The following is a 17,009-nucleotide window of genomic DNA, read 5'->3' on the forward strand; positions in this document are numbered from 1 at the left end:
CCCCCCCCCCCCCCCCCCCCCGTCCAGTCTCTCAAGCTTCAGGTGTTCATCTGTCCCCTTCACAACTTTTGGGTCAGATCTGCCTACCACCTATTCCATAATTTGCCATAATTTGTGTTGTCCTTGACTTAACTATTTAAAGAAACAAATGTATTTATGTTAAAAGAAACCCACCAGAATTGAAAGCAGGCGATCACACATCGGTACACAGATGTTCGTAGCACACTCTTTGTAACAGACAATAGGCGTAAACAACTCAAGTGTCCATCAACAGATGAATGCAGAAACACCATTCTGTACACTAGAATCCTGTGCACTGGAATATTACTGAGCCATAAAAAAGAAGGACATGGCGACACCTGCTACAACAAGGAGAAGCCTCAAAAACATCATACTCTATGAAAGAAGCCAGTCCCCAAAGGACAAATACTATAGAATTCCACTTAAAGGGGGCGCCTGGGTGGCTCAGTGGATTAAGCCGCTGCCTTAGGCTCAGGTCATGATCTCGGGGTCCTGGGATCGAGTCCCGCATCAGGCTCTCTGCTCAGCAGGGAGCCTGCTTCCCTCTATCTCTCTCTCTGCCTGCTTCTCCGTCTGCTTGTGATCTCTCTCCGTCAAATAAATAAATAAAATCTTTAAAAAAAAAAAAAAAGAATTCCACTTAAATAAGGCACTTCGAGTGGTCAGCTCCAGAGACAGAACAGTGAAAAGTGGTGGCGGTGGTGGGGGAGGGAGCCGGAATGGGGAGTTCACGGGTCCTGGGGACCAAGTTTCAGTTTGGGGCGATGAAAAGGTTCTGGAGTGGGATGGTGATTGTAGAGCAGTAGGAACATATTTATCACAGCTCAGTTGTATACTCAAAATGGGTTCGTTGGTAAATTTCATATTATCTTAAAAAAAAAAAAAAGGAAACTTTCTATCACTCCCTCCCATGGTGGGGGGAAAAACCCAGCATCACTTGCCACTAAAAACAAAACAATTTTGTCACAATAAGGCCAGCTGTCCTACGACTCTGCTAAAAAGTAGCACCAGCCAGTGTGAGTGTGGTCAAAGATGTCTCCCCACAAAAATGGGGGAAGGTGGCTAGAGAAAGAATCAGAAAAGCAAGGGATCTATTCCTCTCCAGGAGACCCAGGGTCAATTAACACCTCTTTGAGAACTGTCTGGGGACCACCCATCAGGTTTGTGTCAAAGTCTAGAAGCCTCCCTTCCGGGCACAACTTCGCTCCAGATCTTTCCATACAATCCCTCCAGGAGCTATAATGCTTACTCCTGTGACAGGTGTATTTTTGGTGACTTTGCCCAAGGGCTTCCAAGATGGTGCCCTTGTTTTAGCCATCTTATAGATGCACCTCGGAGACGGAAGTCATTTATCCGGGGTGACTGATGGAGAGTCTGAAAGCCAAGTCCAGAAGCTTCCCTCTCTTCCTCAGGCCACTTCTCTGATTGCCTGGGATTGACTCCGGGCCATGCTGTTGAGTCCCTTTGCTAATTTCCTGACTACTCTTCACAAGGGACCAGGGATTGAGGTCTCAAGAGGTAGGACCAGGTCCCTGCCATCAGACAGGGACTGTATCCAGATGACTCTGCCTACGCAGGACCTGCCCTGCATAGGAGGCTCACGCCTCTGTCCAGGCCCTGGACTGGGCACTCCACAGACTTGGACTCAAATCTTGATCCTACCAACAGCTTGACTATGTGACCTTGGTTACCAAATCTCCTGGGGAAGTCCCCGGAGGTTTTATAACATGGTGAGAGAACAGGGTTTGGACCACATCAATGCCTTTCACTGCATGTTTATAACCTCTGGGCCTCTGGCGTAGGAATCACCAGATAAATGGTGTAGCCCAGGCAGGGCCCAGGGGCGGGACAAGGAGCCCACATGCCAAACAGGTGACTCCCTTGTGCCAGAAGCCTGGGACCCCCTGCCTCTGTACATCCTGGGATTTTGGAAACCAGGTCCTTACCTAAGGCAGCCTGGGGTTCGGAAGGTGATTTTCTGAGGTCTCTCTCCCTCCCCGTCTCAGCTCCACCAGGCCCTAAAGCAAAGAAGCACCAATTTCCTTAACCTTCTGATTGGCTGGGAGTGTTTCTTTTCTGGGTTGGTGTGGAGGGGGGTTTCATGGATGGAGGGCACCTTGCCAAAGTTAGGAAAGCCTGGCTGCAATTGTAAATGGGATGCTGGGGACAGCTGGGCGTCTATCTTCTGCTCTGTTACACCTTGGATGGGGGGAGGACGTGGGACTCGCAGAGAGCTGTGGGCTTTAAGGCGGAGCTAGGCATGGCAGCTCCAATTCTGGCATTCTGCGTCCCCAGAGACCTCCCCTCCCACACACCTATTTCTGGGGTTCCTTGGTTTCTCTCTTTAGAAGACAGGGCTCGGGACCCCAAAGGGAGGTGGAGATATCAGCCCTGTCAAAGCCATCCCAGAAAGCTGTGCCCCCCCCCCCCCCCCCAAGGACGAAGAGAGGCCTGGAAATTTATTTAAAAAAAAAAAAAAAAAACCGTAAGAGACTCGTTTTAAAGTTCCATTTTCCTTTCTAACTAACTCTTGAACTGGCGATTGCTTTTACAATTGTTTTACAAGCAGCTGCTCATAAAAAGTCAACAGAACAACTAGCATTCAGACCAGATGGGGACAGGAGAGTTCATACCTTCAAAGGTCAGTTTCATTCGATAGCACCAACAAAACAATAAGGTAATCAGCAGAAGGGGCTCAACCAGTGACCACGACGTTAGCAGGCTTTTTCTTCTCTGCTCTTCATCTAAATCATGTCATCACCCTCTCCTTTCTCATAAAAACCCCCGGCTTTCCCCACCCAAGCAAGATGCTTTCCTGTGCTCCACCAATTGCAATTCTGAGAACCCAAATCAAGGTCTTTGTCCTTTTCCAGGTTAGCTCCCAGGGGGAGAGACCTGAGGATTTCCCCAGGTTGCCCACGAAATGTGGTGGTGGGGGGGGCATAAGCTTTTCTGCAAGGCATCCCCCACCCGAGGGCCAGAAACCTGCACTGCTGGGTCAGAGCGGTGCTATGATCCAACTGGAAAACTGAGGCTCAGAGAAGGGCGGCCAGAGCCCAGGGTCCCCATAGAGGAACCTGTGTGTCGCTCTCTACGGCGCACCCCACAGCGGCTCTCCAGACTCTAGGAGGCGCGGAGGGTGTGTGAGTCCCGCGTTTGGCTCCCGCGCTGGGCTCCGCTCCGCACGCTCCTCCCGCGCCCCAGAAGTGCCAGCAGACGTCAGCCTCCCGCCCGCCTCCCCTTGCCGCGCGCTCTGGGCCCCGCGACCCTGCGCCGCTGTCCGACTCCGCGCCGTCTGGTCCCTGTGTTTCAGGCTGGGGATGCTGCAAACGCGGACTTTCCCGGGTCTGCACTCCGCACGCGCCCTTTCCCTTCCAGCTTTCCAAGAAAGCAGCTGCCAGCCTCTGAGCTCGATTGCCCGGCCGACTTTCTGGGGTGCAGGGTGGGGAGCCCTGGTTACCTACCGCCGCTCCCGGCTCCCCGGAGTCCCGCGTGCTCCCAGTGCTTCCTGCCGGCTCTGGGGCTGAGGCGAAACTGGGCCGGGTCTGTTGGCCAGCCACCCCATCTCACCCCCCTACAGGCGTCCTTTTCTCTTTCACTTTCTCTCAGCGCTGGGATTTGGGCCAAGCTGGGGAGTAAGCAGGCTTGCTGCACCCACCGCATGCTTTCTCCCAAGCACCCAGCTCACTGTCCCAACACTCATGGGCACTCCCAGAGCGTCCATCAGCTCCTGGAAATGGCCAGTCCCCTGCTTCTGGGGAGGCAGCACGCCTGGGGGGTAAGCCAATTGCAAGCACTGACTTGTGGGCTGTTCACGCTGGCTTTGGGGTGGCCTCCATGTGTCTCTAGCTCAGCCCAGCTATGAAGGTGGCAAACCACCCTTACAAGCAACACGGACCCAGAGACTTGCTCAATGAGCCATACCCTCCTGGGAAGCCAAATGCCCTCCAGAGGCAAGAGAAAATGCCCCTGGGACCTTTGTGGGCTGGAAATTCAGCCTTGACAAGCCAGCCTCCCCATCACCACATCCCTGGGACTCCATTCCTCCTGCCTTTTCCTCTTCTGGAGGTCCTGGACCTCAGCGCCACCCACCATGAGACTGTGGGGAGAGCACTTCCCTTCCCAGGCTTGGAGTTCCTGTCTGGAATCGAAGGGGTGGCTCGAGGTCACTCCTGACCTCTCCTTCCCCATCAAAACTCCTCACAAGCTCTATCCAGCAGAGCTGGCAGACACGCCGTCAACGCGTGGGTCCAGAGGAAGACATCTCACCGGTGTCTGAGGACAGGAGTCTCATCCCTCCAAAACGCACAACACATCGACACCAGCAATGCTGGGCTTCTGTGATGATATTTGGTTCCTACAGTGTGCCCAGCAGTGTGCTGGACTTCGCTTCCTCACCATTACCCTGTCATAGAGTTTTTAACAGCCCAGGAAGAGAGCCTCAAAGACAGTTGGGGACATATTCTGCATCACATCCCACCCAGCCAGCAAGCAACTAGGATTCAAACCCGCCACGCTGACTTCAGAGCTGGGGCCATCTGTCTTTTTGCCCCCCACTACTCCCCCCAAACAGAATTCAGAAACTGGGGAGAGGCGAGCATCTGTCCAGCCGGCTGGGGCTCAGCAGCTACACCCAGGACTCCGGCTTTGATTTTCCTGCTTCTCCCGGGGAATGGGGTGAGGGCTGGCAGGGATCCTGTCCTTCAAGGGCACCCCTCTGTGTTTACCTGGTAGAGAGAGGACCTGTGGTTGGCTGAGCTGAGCCATCCGCACTGAGCGCGAACGACACGCCTCCTGCAAGTTGGCCCTCTAGAACCCTTCAGCGCTGATAAAGTGCTCTCACGTGCGGGGCACCTGCGCCAATCTGAATGCCCCTCAAGTAGAAAGAAATAATCAACCACCTCACTTTTCCCAACAGCCCCGACAGGACAAGGACCCCTCTCTCTGCCCCGACCCCCCAGTTCAGAGATGGTGGGGCCAGCGGAGACCTTACCCTAAATCAAGAAGCCTTCTCAGACCCCGACTTCCTTCACCCCCCTTTTACCTTGGGGCTCTGGCAGGTAGGACCCCGCAGGGCGTGGAGCCAAGCAACGCATGGTGTGGGAGACCCTGTGGGGCAGTGGCTTCAGGAGACTGGCAGCTCCCCCTGGGGCCCTCAGCCTGTCCAACGATGCCTCTGAATGCCTAGTTCAGGAGCAGAGAGCTTCATCTCCAGCTTATCCACCTGTACGAGTCAGGAGCCCACAAAGACTAAGCCAGCGTGCAAAGGAAGCAAGCAAGGGACCAACAGAAAACTCCCCCCTCTGTGAAGTGGCATCAAGCCGTTGCATTTCTCTGTCTAAAACTCTCTAATTTGCCCACACTCCCTTAAGCCCTCCCCGTGCCTCTTGTGGTAATTTCAGTTCCTTGTTGTGGACCAAATTGGGTAACCGAAGAAGATTGAAAGTTGTCTCTTCTAGAGGGACCTTTGACAAAATGACATTCTGAAATCATGGTGACCCCAGTGGAGCCTCACTGGTACCAACTGCCAATTCCTGCCATCTTCTGCACTACAGGGCCAGGATCTGAGCCCCTCAGATACCTCAAAACAAGCTGGGCACCCCCAGCTGGGGTCCAGCAGGTTTTCAAGATTCTATTTTTCCTCCACCATCCCCACACCAAACTGCCGGGAATTGCCCCAGTGATTACGTGTGGTCCACTCATGATTTTTATTCCAAGACATTGGACCAGAATGTGAATGCCACATAAAACAATGTTATCCCAGATGCGGTCTACTTACAGCTAGATGGTTTGGGGTGACCCACAGGGGGAAAGTTAGTGCCTCTGCAGGTCTCTACCCATGCTTCTGATGGCATCTGGGGGAAAGTGTTTGTCAAGCTAATAGGTCTTTAACACCTCTTGGAATGCAGGGTACATCCCTGTTTCCCAGAAAGCGGTCCCTAGCTACAAGCCTTCAGCCAGACAACAGTATTTGACTTGTCTTGTGTAAACACTGCCCTGCCTTCCCGTTTCACAGTGCACTTCAGTGGGTGGCATACCTTTCACTTAAGATGGGCATAAACGTCCTGGGAAAAGAAAGTTGAATTAAAAAAAAAAAAGTGAGTGTTTTGAAAAAACACCTGTCGAGTAAATAATAGTACAGAAGTCGTGAGCTGGTCTGGAAGTGAATGAGGTTTGGGAAGCAGTGACGAGGTCCTCCTGCCTGTATTTTTACTGAAAGAGCACTGGGTTGGGAACCTGAAGAGCTGGCATCGAGCCCCTGCTCTTACTAGCAGGTGCATGACCTTGGACCCCTCACTTCCCTTATGTGGACCTCAGTTTCCCCACCTACGAAATAAAGATAATGGTGCCTATCTTTGTAACGTGGTTATTTTGAAACAGTCCCTGCTTTTAGAAGGCCCAGGGAGGAAGTAGGCAGACACGTGGGAAATGCTCATAGTCAATTTGAAACACAGTCTTGCCTTGGGAGGCTAATACAACAAGATAGGACAAATATTAGAAATCTCAAGAAATCTCATCTTCCCACGACAAGGTGCCAAGGCACCTGCCCACTCACTTGTCTCAAGCCCCTTATGAGAGGCCCTTCCTGTCCTCAGAGGAAGCCAGTTCTGACGGCCACGACCGAGATAGTTCTGAATTGGGTTCATGGCAGGACAGAGTTGGCAATGAGAGTGACTCCGACTGGGGTGCACCTGCCTGGGTGCACTAGGTCTGACCTCATCTTTGCCACCTGGTCTTTCCACATCCTCACTGACCCCCAACCTGCTGCCATCCCCCAGACCCATACTCAAGACCCAAACCTGACCATGCATGTGTCCAGCAGGTCTGGGTGCTGACATGTACAAGGCTGCATGTTTGGCAGATGCCAGAAGCTGTGGATAAGCACAAGGAGGACCCCACCCCCCACCCCATAGAGAAACCGAGGAGGAGCCATTGGGGTGCCCAGCCAGGAGCTGATGGGGTCTGAATTTCAGCAGGGGCAGTGGAAACAAAGAGATGAAGACTGGGCAGGCTAGCATTATAGCGGAACTAGAATGCCAAGCCTCCTGCATGGGCAGGGCAAGGAGCAGGACAGAGGGGCTGAGCTGAGTGCAGGATTTGTCCCTATGAAAGCATCCTGCCTTCCTCCCGTTAGTGGTCCTCTTTGAAACTCCCTCTGAGACGGTGATCATTCTCACAAGCGAGCCAGGGCTGCTTTGAATATAATCAATTCCCTCCTGATTAGGGAGCTCTCTCTGTGGCTCCTCAAGCCAGCCCAGCCCTGAGCATGTAAATTTCTTTTCCTGCAGACAGGATCCAGCAGGACAAAAGATCACTGGTTACCAGGAGAAGCATTGAGCAAGTTGCCAGGCAGGGTCCTCTGTGAAGTCCCAAGGGAAGGACATGGGGGAAACTTCTCTTCTGAGTAAGCTTATCATCCCCAGCTGTGGTGTCCCCAAATAGACCAGCTCGCCCTACGTGGGTACCTCTGCTCGTGCAAGGCTGAGCTCCTGCCTTCTCCCCGTCGGGCTCTATTTTAGCCATCATTCAAGGTCAAGGCCTGAGTTCTTGCTTTCAGCATCCTTCCACATAACATCAATCTTGGGCTTTACTCATTTTTAGAAAACTTGTTGCTGCTTTGTACTTGGCAATGCATGGGTGAACTTCCCATTTCAGAAGTAGAGACTGTGCTGCCTTGGATTAGATCATGAGGTTGCTACTGTCTGGGACCCAGTGATTTCTTTTCTTCCTTAAAAGTCACACCACTCCAAGATTTTTTGAATGAAAGAACTGAAGTTTGGATTAGCACGATCAAGGCAGGCTCAGGTTCCCAATGGTGAAGGGTCCCCTCTTCCCTAGGTTGTAACTACCTTTTCTTATGCTTTTGGGTGACCATCATGATCCCTAGTGGGGGCTTAGACAATGATTAAGGAGGAGGGAAGAAGTGTAAGGAAGGAAGGGAAAGAGGTGAGTAGAGATGTAGGTGACTAGATACAATAAAACTGGTATGTATCCAAATGAGGCCCATAGGAAGGTGCGTGAGAGCGCAGACCTAGAAGTCAGCGAAGACAGGAGCAAATGAGTTGGTAGGGAGGCAGGTAGATAAATTGATACATAAAACTATAATTAGTTAGATAGATTGATTGGTAAATGTGTGCGAGTGGAAAACATATAAGATGATGGGTTGAGGGGAGCCTGGGTGGTTCAGTGGGTTAAAGCCTCTGCCTTCAGCTCGGGTCATGATCCCAGGATCCTGGGATCAAGCCCCACATCGGGCTCTCTGCTCCTCAGATCGCCTGCTTCCTCCTCTCTGCCTGCCTGCCTCTCTGCCTACTTGTGATCCCTGTCTGTCAAATAAATAAATAAAATCTTAAAAAAAAAGATGATGGGTTGATAAGTAGATATTGGTAGGTGGATAAGTAGATCAGGTAAGTTTGAAGGCAGGCAGCTAAGTGGCTGGGCAGGTGCCTAGAGAGAGGAATGGATCCTAAGGAAGGACACCAGTAAGCTGCTTAAGGTAACAACAGAGAACAGAAACCGGCTCTGGTTGGGTCAGGTGCCCGGCTTGGAGCCAAGAAGAGAATGGAACAGGACACACTGGTCAGCCTGGGAAAACCCATGGGGAAGTGCCAACTTCCGGGTGCAAGTGCTTTTCCTTCTGCGGCTCCTGGGGGTGACAATGAAGTGGGTCTGGCTGGCGGGGAAGTCATCCAAGGTGAATGGATGACAGTTGTTCCCTCCAGCATGTCTCCTTCCAGGAGGCAGAGTAGGATCCCTCCAGATCGGAGCAGGAACAGGTCTTGGGAAGAGAAAGAGGCAGGTGGGAAGGCACAGAGCCTCTCCTGTCTGAGTTCCAGGCTCCGGGGCTAAGTGCCAAATGAGGAAGGAAGCCAGAGGAAATGTTTGGCAGTGTGAGGCACGTCCCTTCCTTTCCAATAAATCAGGCAACATCCTAGAGGGAGACTTTGTTCTATGGTTCCTACAACAGAGTCCTTGTGGCCAAATGTAACACATCTTGAAAACCTAAAGTGGCCAAATAATGAGAAAGAGCCAAAGCAAACAATAAAATAAAACATCCCAGGGACTGGGAGGTGGGGAGATTCCTACGGCTTCTGAGAACCCATGCCCAAAGGCACCACCGGGCAAACTCTCCATTAGACCCAAGCCGGCTGTTCACGTTGGGGCTGTAGCTGCCCAAACACCAGCCCTGACATCGATGAGTCAGAATCCATTCTCTCCTTGCTGGAAATGCAAGCACCCTACATTAGATAATAGTCACTGGGTACCATTGTTGCCTCCATTTTACAGATGTGGAAAACTGAGGCCCAGAGATGTTCCAGAAGGAGCTCATAGCCACAGTCCTTGGAATTAGGGAGCTATGACTGGCACTCAGGCAGTCTGAGGGCAGAGACCATGTACTAGCCCAATGGTGGGGGTCCATTGAGGCGCTTCTCAGATATACACAGCACCCAAGCCCTCAGCATTGTGTTTTGCATGGAGTAGTTGTCAAGATATTCTGTGCGGCCCCCCAGTGAGACTGTAGACACGATTGTTTTCTCTGCATCTCAAACCTCTGGTTTATTCTTCCTTGTCCAATTCTCCCTGCTGTGACCTCTATCCAAGGCCAAGCACTGCCTTAGATAGTTTCCAGCTACCATCTCACTTAATTTAACTCTCACTCTAGCACTGAGGGCTTTATATCACCACACCTATGCACAAGATGAAGAAACAGAGGGTCAGAGTGGTCCCGTCACAGGGCCGAGGTCACATGGTTTGTAAGAAGCAGAGCGTGGCCTCTCACCCAGAGCTCTCCAGTGTCCAGCCTGGTCCTTCTCCATCACTGTCAACATCACTGCCTCTTCTCTGTCCCCAGACTGCCTGACATGCACTGCCACCCACTGTCACCAAAGAGTGCCCTGAGTGTTTTTGCTCTGATTCCCCAGGGAAGCTTCTGGGTTGTGTCAGGACAAAGATCTGGCCTCTCAGGCCTCCCCCCATCCCCCGAGCTTGCCTGGGGTTGGATGCACCCATGATGCCTCAGGTAGCAGAGTCGGACCTCCAGGGTCGCAGCCCCAGACGTAGGCTTTCTGCACAATCACACCAAGGCACCATGGTAGTCAAAGGTGACTTCTGAATCAGTTTGAAGTTTCAGGCCTAGTTTCAGTTTGAAGATAATTAACCTGTTTTGGCTAGATTTACGGTATCCCTTGGGTTGTTTAGAAGAAGCAGCCAAGCAGAAAGTGCAGCAGTAGCTCTGGCCTCAGGACACCCAATAGTCCCCTTCGCAGGCCATCTCTTAACCAATCTGTGCCTCAGCTTGCCATTCTGTAAAGTGAAAATAATGGTGGTACCTGAGCCATCCACCCACCCAGACACCCCTCCCCGCCCCCCTCCATCCATCCATCCATGCAACCATCCAACATTCAACAATCGACATCACACACCTACCCAGCACCAGGCACCGTGCTAGGCATCTGGGATACCATATGATCAAAATACAGATCCCTGCCCACGTGAAGCTTATTTCCTAGTGGGAGAGCAGACAACAAACGACAAACATAATACAAAAGTAAAGTATATAGGAGGTGAAAACGTCAGTCTAGGGGGTGGGCTCAGAATGTGGATGGGGACCTACAATTCTTTTTTTTTAATGTTTTTAAGATTTTATTTATTTACTTGTCAGAGAGAGAGAGAACACAAGCAGGGGAAGTGACAGGTAGAGGGAGAAGCAGGCTCCCCACTGAGCAAGGAGCCCAATGCAGGACTCAATCCCGGGACCCTGGGACCAGACCTGAGCTGAAGGCAGATGCTTAAATGACTGAGCCTTCCCTCACGTGGGGACCGCAGTTCTAAAGGGGATGCTCGGGGTAGGCCTTGCTGAGAAAGTGAAATCTGAGCAAAGAGCTAAGCAGGAAGGCCAAGAGGCTATCTGGAGAAGAATGTTCCAGGTAGTAGGAAGAGCACATGCCAAGGTCCTGTGGTAGAGAACATGCCAGGCCTGTCCCAGGGCTAGTGGGGTTGCCAGTGTGGCTGGAGGAGATGAGCAGAAGTAGGGGATGAGAGACGGAGAGTCCGTCTGTGATGAGCCTTGTGGGCCACTGTCTGGATCTGGCTTCTTCTCTGAGTGATGGGGAGCCAGTGCAGGGTTTAGAGCTGTGGAGAGGGAAGATCACTAAGGGCTGTGGAGAGAGTTACAAAACCTTCACAGGGTGATTTCCTCTTCTGAACCCCCGTTGAAACCAGAGTCGGGGCCCTTTCTTTACAGAGCACACAATGCCCTTCCCCTATTCCCTCTTCCCCTAAGAAGGCTGCTCCCTCTGTCCTCTATCACAGCGGCACACCCTGTAGCCCTGTCAGGTTTGGGGGGGCTGAGCTGGAGGACAGGAAGAGAGGGTAGGGAGAGGGGGCGCCTTGCTCTTCTCTGTCTCCCACTCCGCTGTAGACCACGTCACTGAGCCCAGTTCCCTTTCTAGAGTCACATGGGCTCAGACACAAAAATATGACATCCCTAGGGAGGAAACTGAGTTAAATAACAGGAACCAGCAGACGGGGGGTGGGGTGTTGAGGTGTCAGGCAGCCTCCCCATAAAGGAGCAAGGAGCGTGCCGTTTGTAGAGAAGGAAGGCAGAGTTGACTCCCCCCCCCCACTGCCCCCTTGCCATCCCAGAGTGGCTTCTCCACCCCCGTCAAGACCACACAGGCTGCCTGCACCCCCATGAAGAAATCAGGGAGGTCCTTCAGGTGGGAAAGGGGGAGAGTAAGAGACACGTCCAAGAAACCAACAGACACCATCTGGACGAGAACTTAACCACTAGGAAAACCAACCCTTTGTAAATCCACATCTGGGCAGAAGAGTAAGAGAAACGCATACACCGCCCCCCACCCCCCAGTAACCCAATCAAGACCATCAGAAGGCTTTTCAGTCCTCAAAGCCAGGTTGGGGATAAAGTTTGTCTGCGTTCAAATCCAGCTTCCACCACCTCCCACCTGGGGACCCCGTGATGGGGTCACCTTGGGTGGGGGGCACATCTGGGTTTCCCTCGTTTGGTTAGAACTGAGGGCTTAGTTGGGACCAGGCACGCGGCCAATACTCAATCAACGTGAATCCTCGTGATCTTCTCCCACTTCGAGTAACTCCGAAACCATAAGGGTCCCGTGAATGCCTAAAATCTGCGGCGATCTATCATAAAATCGGGAAAGCCCAGATCTGGGTGGAGCAGGAGGCAGAACAGACCTGCCTCTTTAGGAAGAATGTTGTTGGCAACGGAGCGAGAACCTCTGCAACAGGGAAGGAAGACCTACACGGTCTGCGGGGTCAGGGGCGTGGGTGGGGGCACCTTGGTGAGGGCTTATTTTTCCGATGGAAGATGCATCAAGTGTCGTCAGTGCCCTAAAAGTAAGACACTCTTCCTCTCTTTTCTCTGAACGGGTTCCTGTTCTCGGTCTCTGTCTCCCTCCTTCTCTCTCTTCTGTCTCACCCTTTCGATTTCTGTCTCTCGCTGATGTGCAGGTGTACACACACACACATGTGCACATGCACACACGGGCGCACACACCACAGATGCACGTACATGTGCCCACAGAGTATCCTCTGTCCTCCAGCTTCCTGGCTTGTCCTCTCTTCTGGCACCTGGTTTCTCCGTGTTCAACCCCACCGAGTGCCTGAAGCTGTCTTCCCCACTGGACCGTGAGCCCCTGGCAGACAGGAGTGCATCTGTAGCCCCCAGCCGGTCCCCAGCACAGTGCCTGACACATCAAGGCCACTCAGAGTGTAAATCAAGCAGGCGTTTGTTTGCATGCCTCTGCGATGGTCTTTTCTTACGCAGAGCGGAAGGGTACTGTGGGGGCTCCAGGATACCCAGGATCAGACAGGGTCCTCGGAGCACTTGCTGCTCCCGCCAGCTCCTCAGAGGCCCTGACTCCTGCCCAGCTCTACCTTCGCATCTGGGGATAAGGATGAGCATAAGGAGCCTCCTTTCAGAGAGGAGGAAAAACCCATCCATGCACTGCCTACGGTCAATCACTGCTACTTGGGCAAAGGGGAAACTGACTTACCACCATGGTCCGAGCCAGGGTCCCTCTCGGCCACCGGGAGCTGCCACCCACTCCACGCCCACCTCAAGAGGGCCAAGTCTGGGTCTCCTCTCTCCAGCAGGGTCAAGGAGATCTTCCTGGCCAGGGCCTCGCCATCAGGCTCGCGGAGCAGGGCACAGTGGTACTCCCGGGACAGGAGCTCCTTCTCCAGCATGTGGTCCAGGAGGGCCTGCACCTGACTTGGCCGACGGCCGGACAGCAGCATCTGGACCCGCGTCAGGATGCTCTGGAAGTGGTTCATGGCAGGGCTCGGAGGCAGGCCAGCTGCCTCAGCCAAAGCCTAGGATCTCTGCTCGCGCAGCCTGCAGCATCCAAAACATGAAGTGAAAAACAGGATGAGGGAAACTCTGCAGTTGGGTGCCGTTAATTCCTGCTTGGGCAGGTTTCCTCATTTGTGTCGTAGGCTGGGGTGCCTGATGTCTGGTTGGAAATGGGTGCTCGGGCTCGTTGGGACCCCACCGCTATTGGCTGGGACCGGCCACGTGCCTGGGTCAGAGCAGCCCCAGCCTGCACGTTTCCATTTGATCCAGCCTGGTATTCTCTAAATGGAATGTGAACTTGCCTCTCTGGGAACTTACCCCAGTGATGGTCCTTTTCAGAAGTTTTATCACCGCAAGAAGGCAGTCGGGGCGTAGAGGTTAAAGAGTTGGCTTGGGAGCCAGTCTGCCGGGGTTGAAATCCCAGCACTGCTTCCTAATTATATGAACTTGAGCAACTTGCTCAAACTCTTCCCAGCCCCCATTCCTGCACCTGAAAAGGTTGGATGATGGTCCTCGTCCTCAACACCCAGTTAGACGGAGTGATGACCACAGGCCTGATCTCAGAGAGTCGTTGGAAGAATTAAATGAGATAATGTCTGCAGAGCACCTAGCATGTTATCTACAGCATGACAATCGTTCAAGAAAGATGAACCATTATTATTATTATTATTGTTATTATTATTACTATTGGTCATGCACACGGCTGTCATCTTGGGCTTACCCTCACTAAACCTCAGTCCCCTCCTTAGCAAAAATCTCCCAGGGAAAGTTATCCACCCTCATTAAGTTTACCTGAGGATTAAAAAAGATAATGCATTGAATTGAATGAGTGAATTGAATTGAATGAATGAATTGAATATTGAAAGGGCTTAGCGCTAGACCTAGTAAGCACTGACTATGTACAAATAACTATCTCAGATTTCCTAATGCACAAAAGAGAGGCTTTGTATGGGAGACAGTCTATTTGAGGATTCTATTAGGGAATTTCCCAGCCCAGGGGCGCCTGGGCAATGCAATCCCTTGGGCATCTGATTCTTGGTTTCCTCTCCATTCATGGTCTTAGGATCGTGAAATCTGGCCCGGAACTGGGCTCCGTGCTCAGTGTGGAGTCTGCTTGAGATTCTGTCTTTCTCTCCTTCAGTCCCTCCCACTCATGCTCTCTCTCTCTAATAAATAAATGATTCTTTTAAAAAAAAGTTCCCAACCCAATTTTTTTTTTTTTTTGGTCGTAACTGATTGTTTTCTTTTATCATTTTGAAACACATCGGTGATCTCATTTCCTAGCCTGGCCTCAGCTCTACCATCCCTCAGATGGGCCCATTTGCTTGTTCATTTAAGTGAGACGAATAAGGATCTCAACTTCAGTAGACCCAAGTAGCTCCTTTCTGAGCTACTCTACCACAGATAACAACTAACAACTCTGGGGCGGGGTGGAGGGGGGGCACAAAAAACAAAAGACAAAAAACCAACACCAACTACCTAAAGGCACGGAAGAGGGACCAGAGCTGGCAGATACTAGAAGGGAATCAACACAGGAAAGATAAGAATACCTCCAGTGAGTTTCAGCCCGAGGTTTTAGCCTGAAGGCTAAAGACTCCATTATGCTGTGCAGGACAACAAAAACTCTTAAAAAGTGCAAAGTTTAGCTGCCCTGAACAACCAGAGGACAGAATCCAGGCTAAAGATAGCTGCTGGAAAGTGGGTGTAGAAATTCCAGAAGCAGGGGAGGGAGAAGTTGTTTCCCATTCTGTGTAGAAACTGCCCAGATACCTAGCTGACTTCTGAACCATGTACGCATTCACAGTCAGACTCCAAACAGCTCAGCTAAGGCTGAAGGAACTGATTTGAGATTTGAATTGCAATTTAGCACAAGCGTGGGGAGGGAGGAGAAGACTGCATTTGATTCCAGCCAAGTTAGGAGCCCGCTAAATCAACAACAAAAAATTGACACGGTTCAGATTATACCGATCCAGAGTGTTTGCAACAAATGGATGTGCCGTATACATCCAAAATTCCTTGACCAGGGACCCATTTTCAAGAGAAAAAGACAATGGAATCTGACCTCTAGATGACCCAGATGTAGAAACTGGGAGACAAGGATTTTTAAAGCAGTGACTCTAACTATGAATGAAAAAGACATAAAGTGGGCTCCCAGCTGGCTGACTTGGTGGAGCATGTGATTCTTGATCCTGGGGTGGCGAGTTCAAGCCCCTTGTTGGGGGTAGAGTTGACTTAAAACAATAAAATCTTTTTTTTTTTTTTAAAAGAAACATTTCATGGGTGGGCATTTTGGCCAAGAAGACATCCAGATGGCCAACAGACATGTGAAACAGTGCTCGACATCACTCACATCATGGAAATACAAATCAAAACCATAATGAGATACCACCTCACACCAGTCAGAATAGCTAAAATGAATAAGTCAGGAAATGACAGATGCTGGCGAGGATGTGGAGAAAGGGGAACCCTCCCACACTGTTGGTGGGAATGCAAGCTGGGGCAGATACTCTGGAAAACAGCATGGAGGTTCCTCAAAATGTTGAAAATAGAGCTATCCTGTGACCCAGAAATTGCACTACTGGGTATTTACCCTAAAGATACAAACGTAGCAGCAATGTCCACAATAGCCAAACTATGTAAAGAGCCTAGATGTCCATCAACAGATGAATGGATAAAGAAGATGTGGTATATATATATACACCACAGAATATTACTCAGCCATTAAAAAAATGAAATCTTGCTATCTGCAATGATGAAATGGAACTAGAGGGCATTATGCTGAGCGAAATAAGTCAATCAGAGAAAGACAATTATCATATGATCTCACTAGGATGTGAAATTTGAGAAACAAGGCAAAGAATCATAGGGGAAGAGAGGAAAAAAATGAAACAAGATGAAACCAGGGAGGGAGACAAAGTATAAGAGACTCTTGGTCTCAGGAAACAGACTGAGGGTTGCTGGGGTGGAGGGGTATGGGAGAGAGCGCATGGCTGGGCGACGGACTTTGGGGTGGGTATGTGCTATGACGAGTGCTATGAATTGTGTAAGACTATGAATCACCCCTATCCCTGAAACAAATAATATATTATATGTTAATAATTTAGAAAATAAGGGTGCCTGGGTGGCTCAGTGGGTTAAAGCCTCTGCCTTGGGCTCAGGTCATGATCTCGGGGTCCTGAGATCAAGCCCCACATCAGGCTCTCTGCTAGGCAGGGAGCCTGCTTCCTCTTCTCTCTCTCTGCCTGCCTCTCTGCCTACTTGTGATCTTTGTCTGTCAAATGAATAAATTAAAAAAATCTTAAAAAAAAAACAAATAAAATTAAAAATAAATAAAAATGAAAATCATTACCATGAAGATTAAAAATAAAAAATTAAATAAAATAATTTAAAAATAAATTAATTAATAATAAAGAAACCATTTGAAAGAAAGAAAGAAAGAATCATAAAGGATGTAAAGGAAAATATGCTCATAAAAGTGAAAAGATAGGAAATTTCAGCAAAAGAAATAGAAACCATTCAGAACTTACAGAATGGAAATTACTAAAAAAGGAAATATATATGAAATTTTGTCACTGGATGCAATTCACAGCAAAATGGGGAATGACAGAAGATACAAAGTTTCAGTTGGAGCAATAGAAAGTCTTTGATCTGCAAA

General features: G+C 50.5%; 1 protein-coding gene across 5 annotated transcripts in view; it reads right to left on the bottom strand.

Moving 5' to 3' along the window:
• CIITA (class II major histocompatibility complex transactivator) overlaps positions 1 to 13,416 on the bottom strand; it is a 45,381-nt gene extending 31,965 nt beyond the window's left edge. Inside the window, exons 1-2 of one of the 5 annotated variants that reach the window (XM_059415321.1) lie at positions 5,066 to 5,287; positions 1,968 to 2,039 (exon numbers count right to left, since the gene is read on the bottom strand). In XM_059415321.1, coding sequence (XP_059271304.1) covers positions 1,968 to 2,039; positions 5,066 to 5,117 — 124 coding nt within the window. In that variant the 5' untranslated portion in view covers positions 5,118 to 5,287. Of the gene's footprint in view, positions 1 to 1,967; positions 2,040 to 3,485; positions 3,588 to 5,065; positions 5,288 to 13,055 lie in introns of those variants that run through there. The other 4 variants (XM_059415319.1, XM_059415318.1, XM_059415322.1 and 1 more) reach the window with 4 other exon arrangements.
• Between the last annotated feature and the right edge of the window lie 3,593 nt (positions 13,417 to 17,009).

Source organism: Mustela nigripes, chromosome 11 (assembly GCF_022355385.1).
Source record: "Mustela nigripes isolate SB6536 chromosome 11, MUSNIG.SB6536, whole genome shotgun sequence".
Taxonomy (NCBI): Eukaryota; Metazoa; Chordata; class Mammalia; order Carnivora; family Mustelidae; genus Mustela; species Mustela nigripes.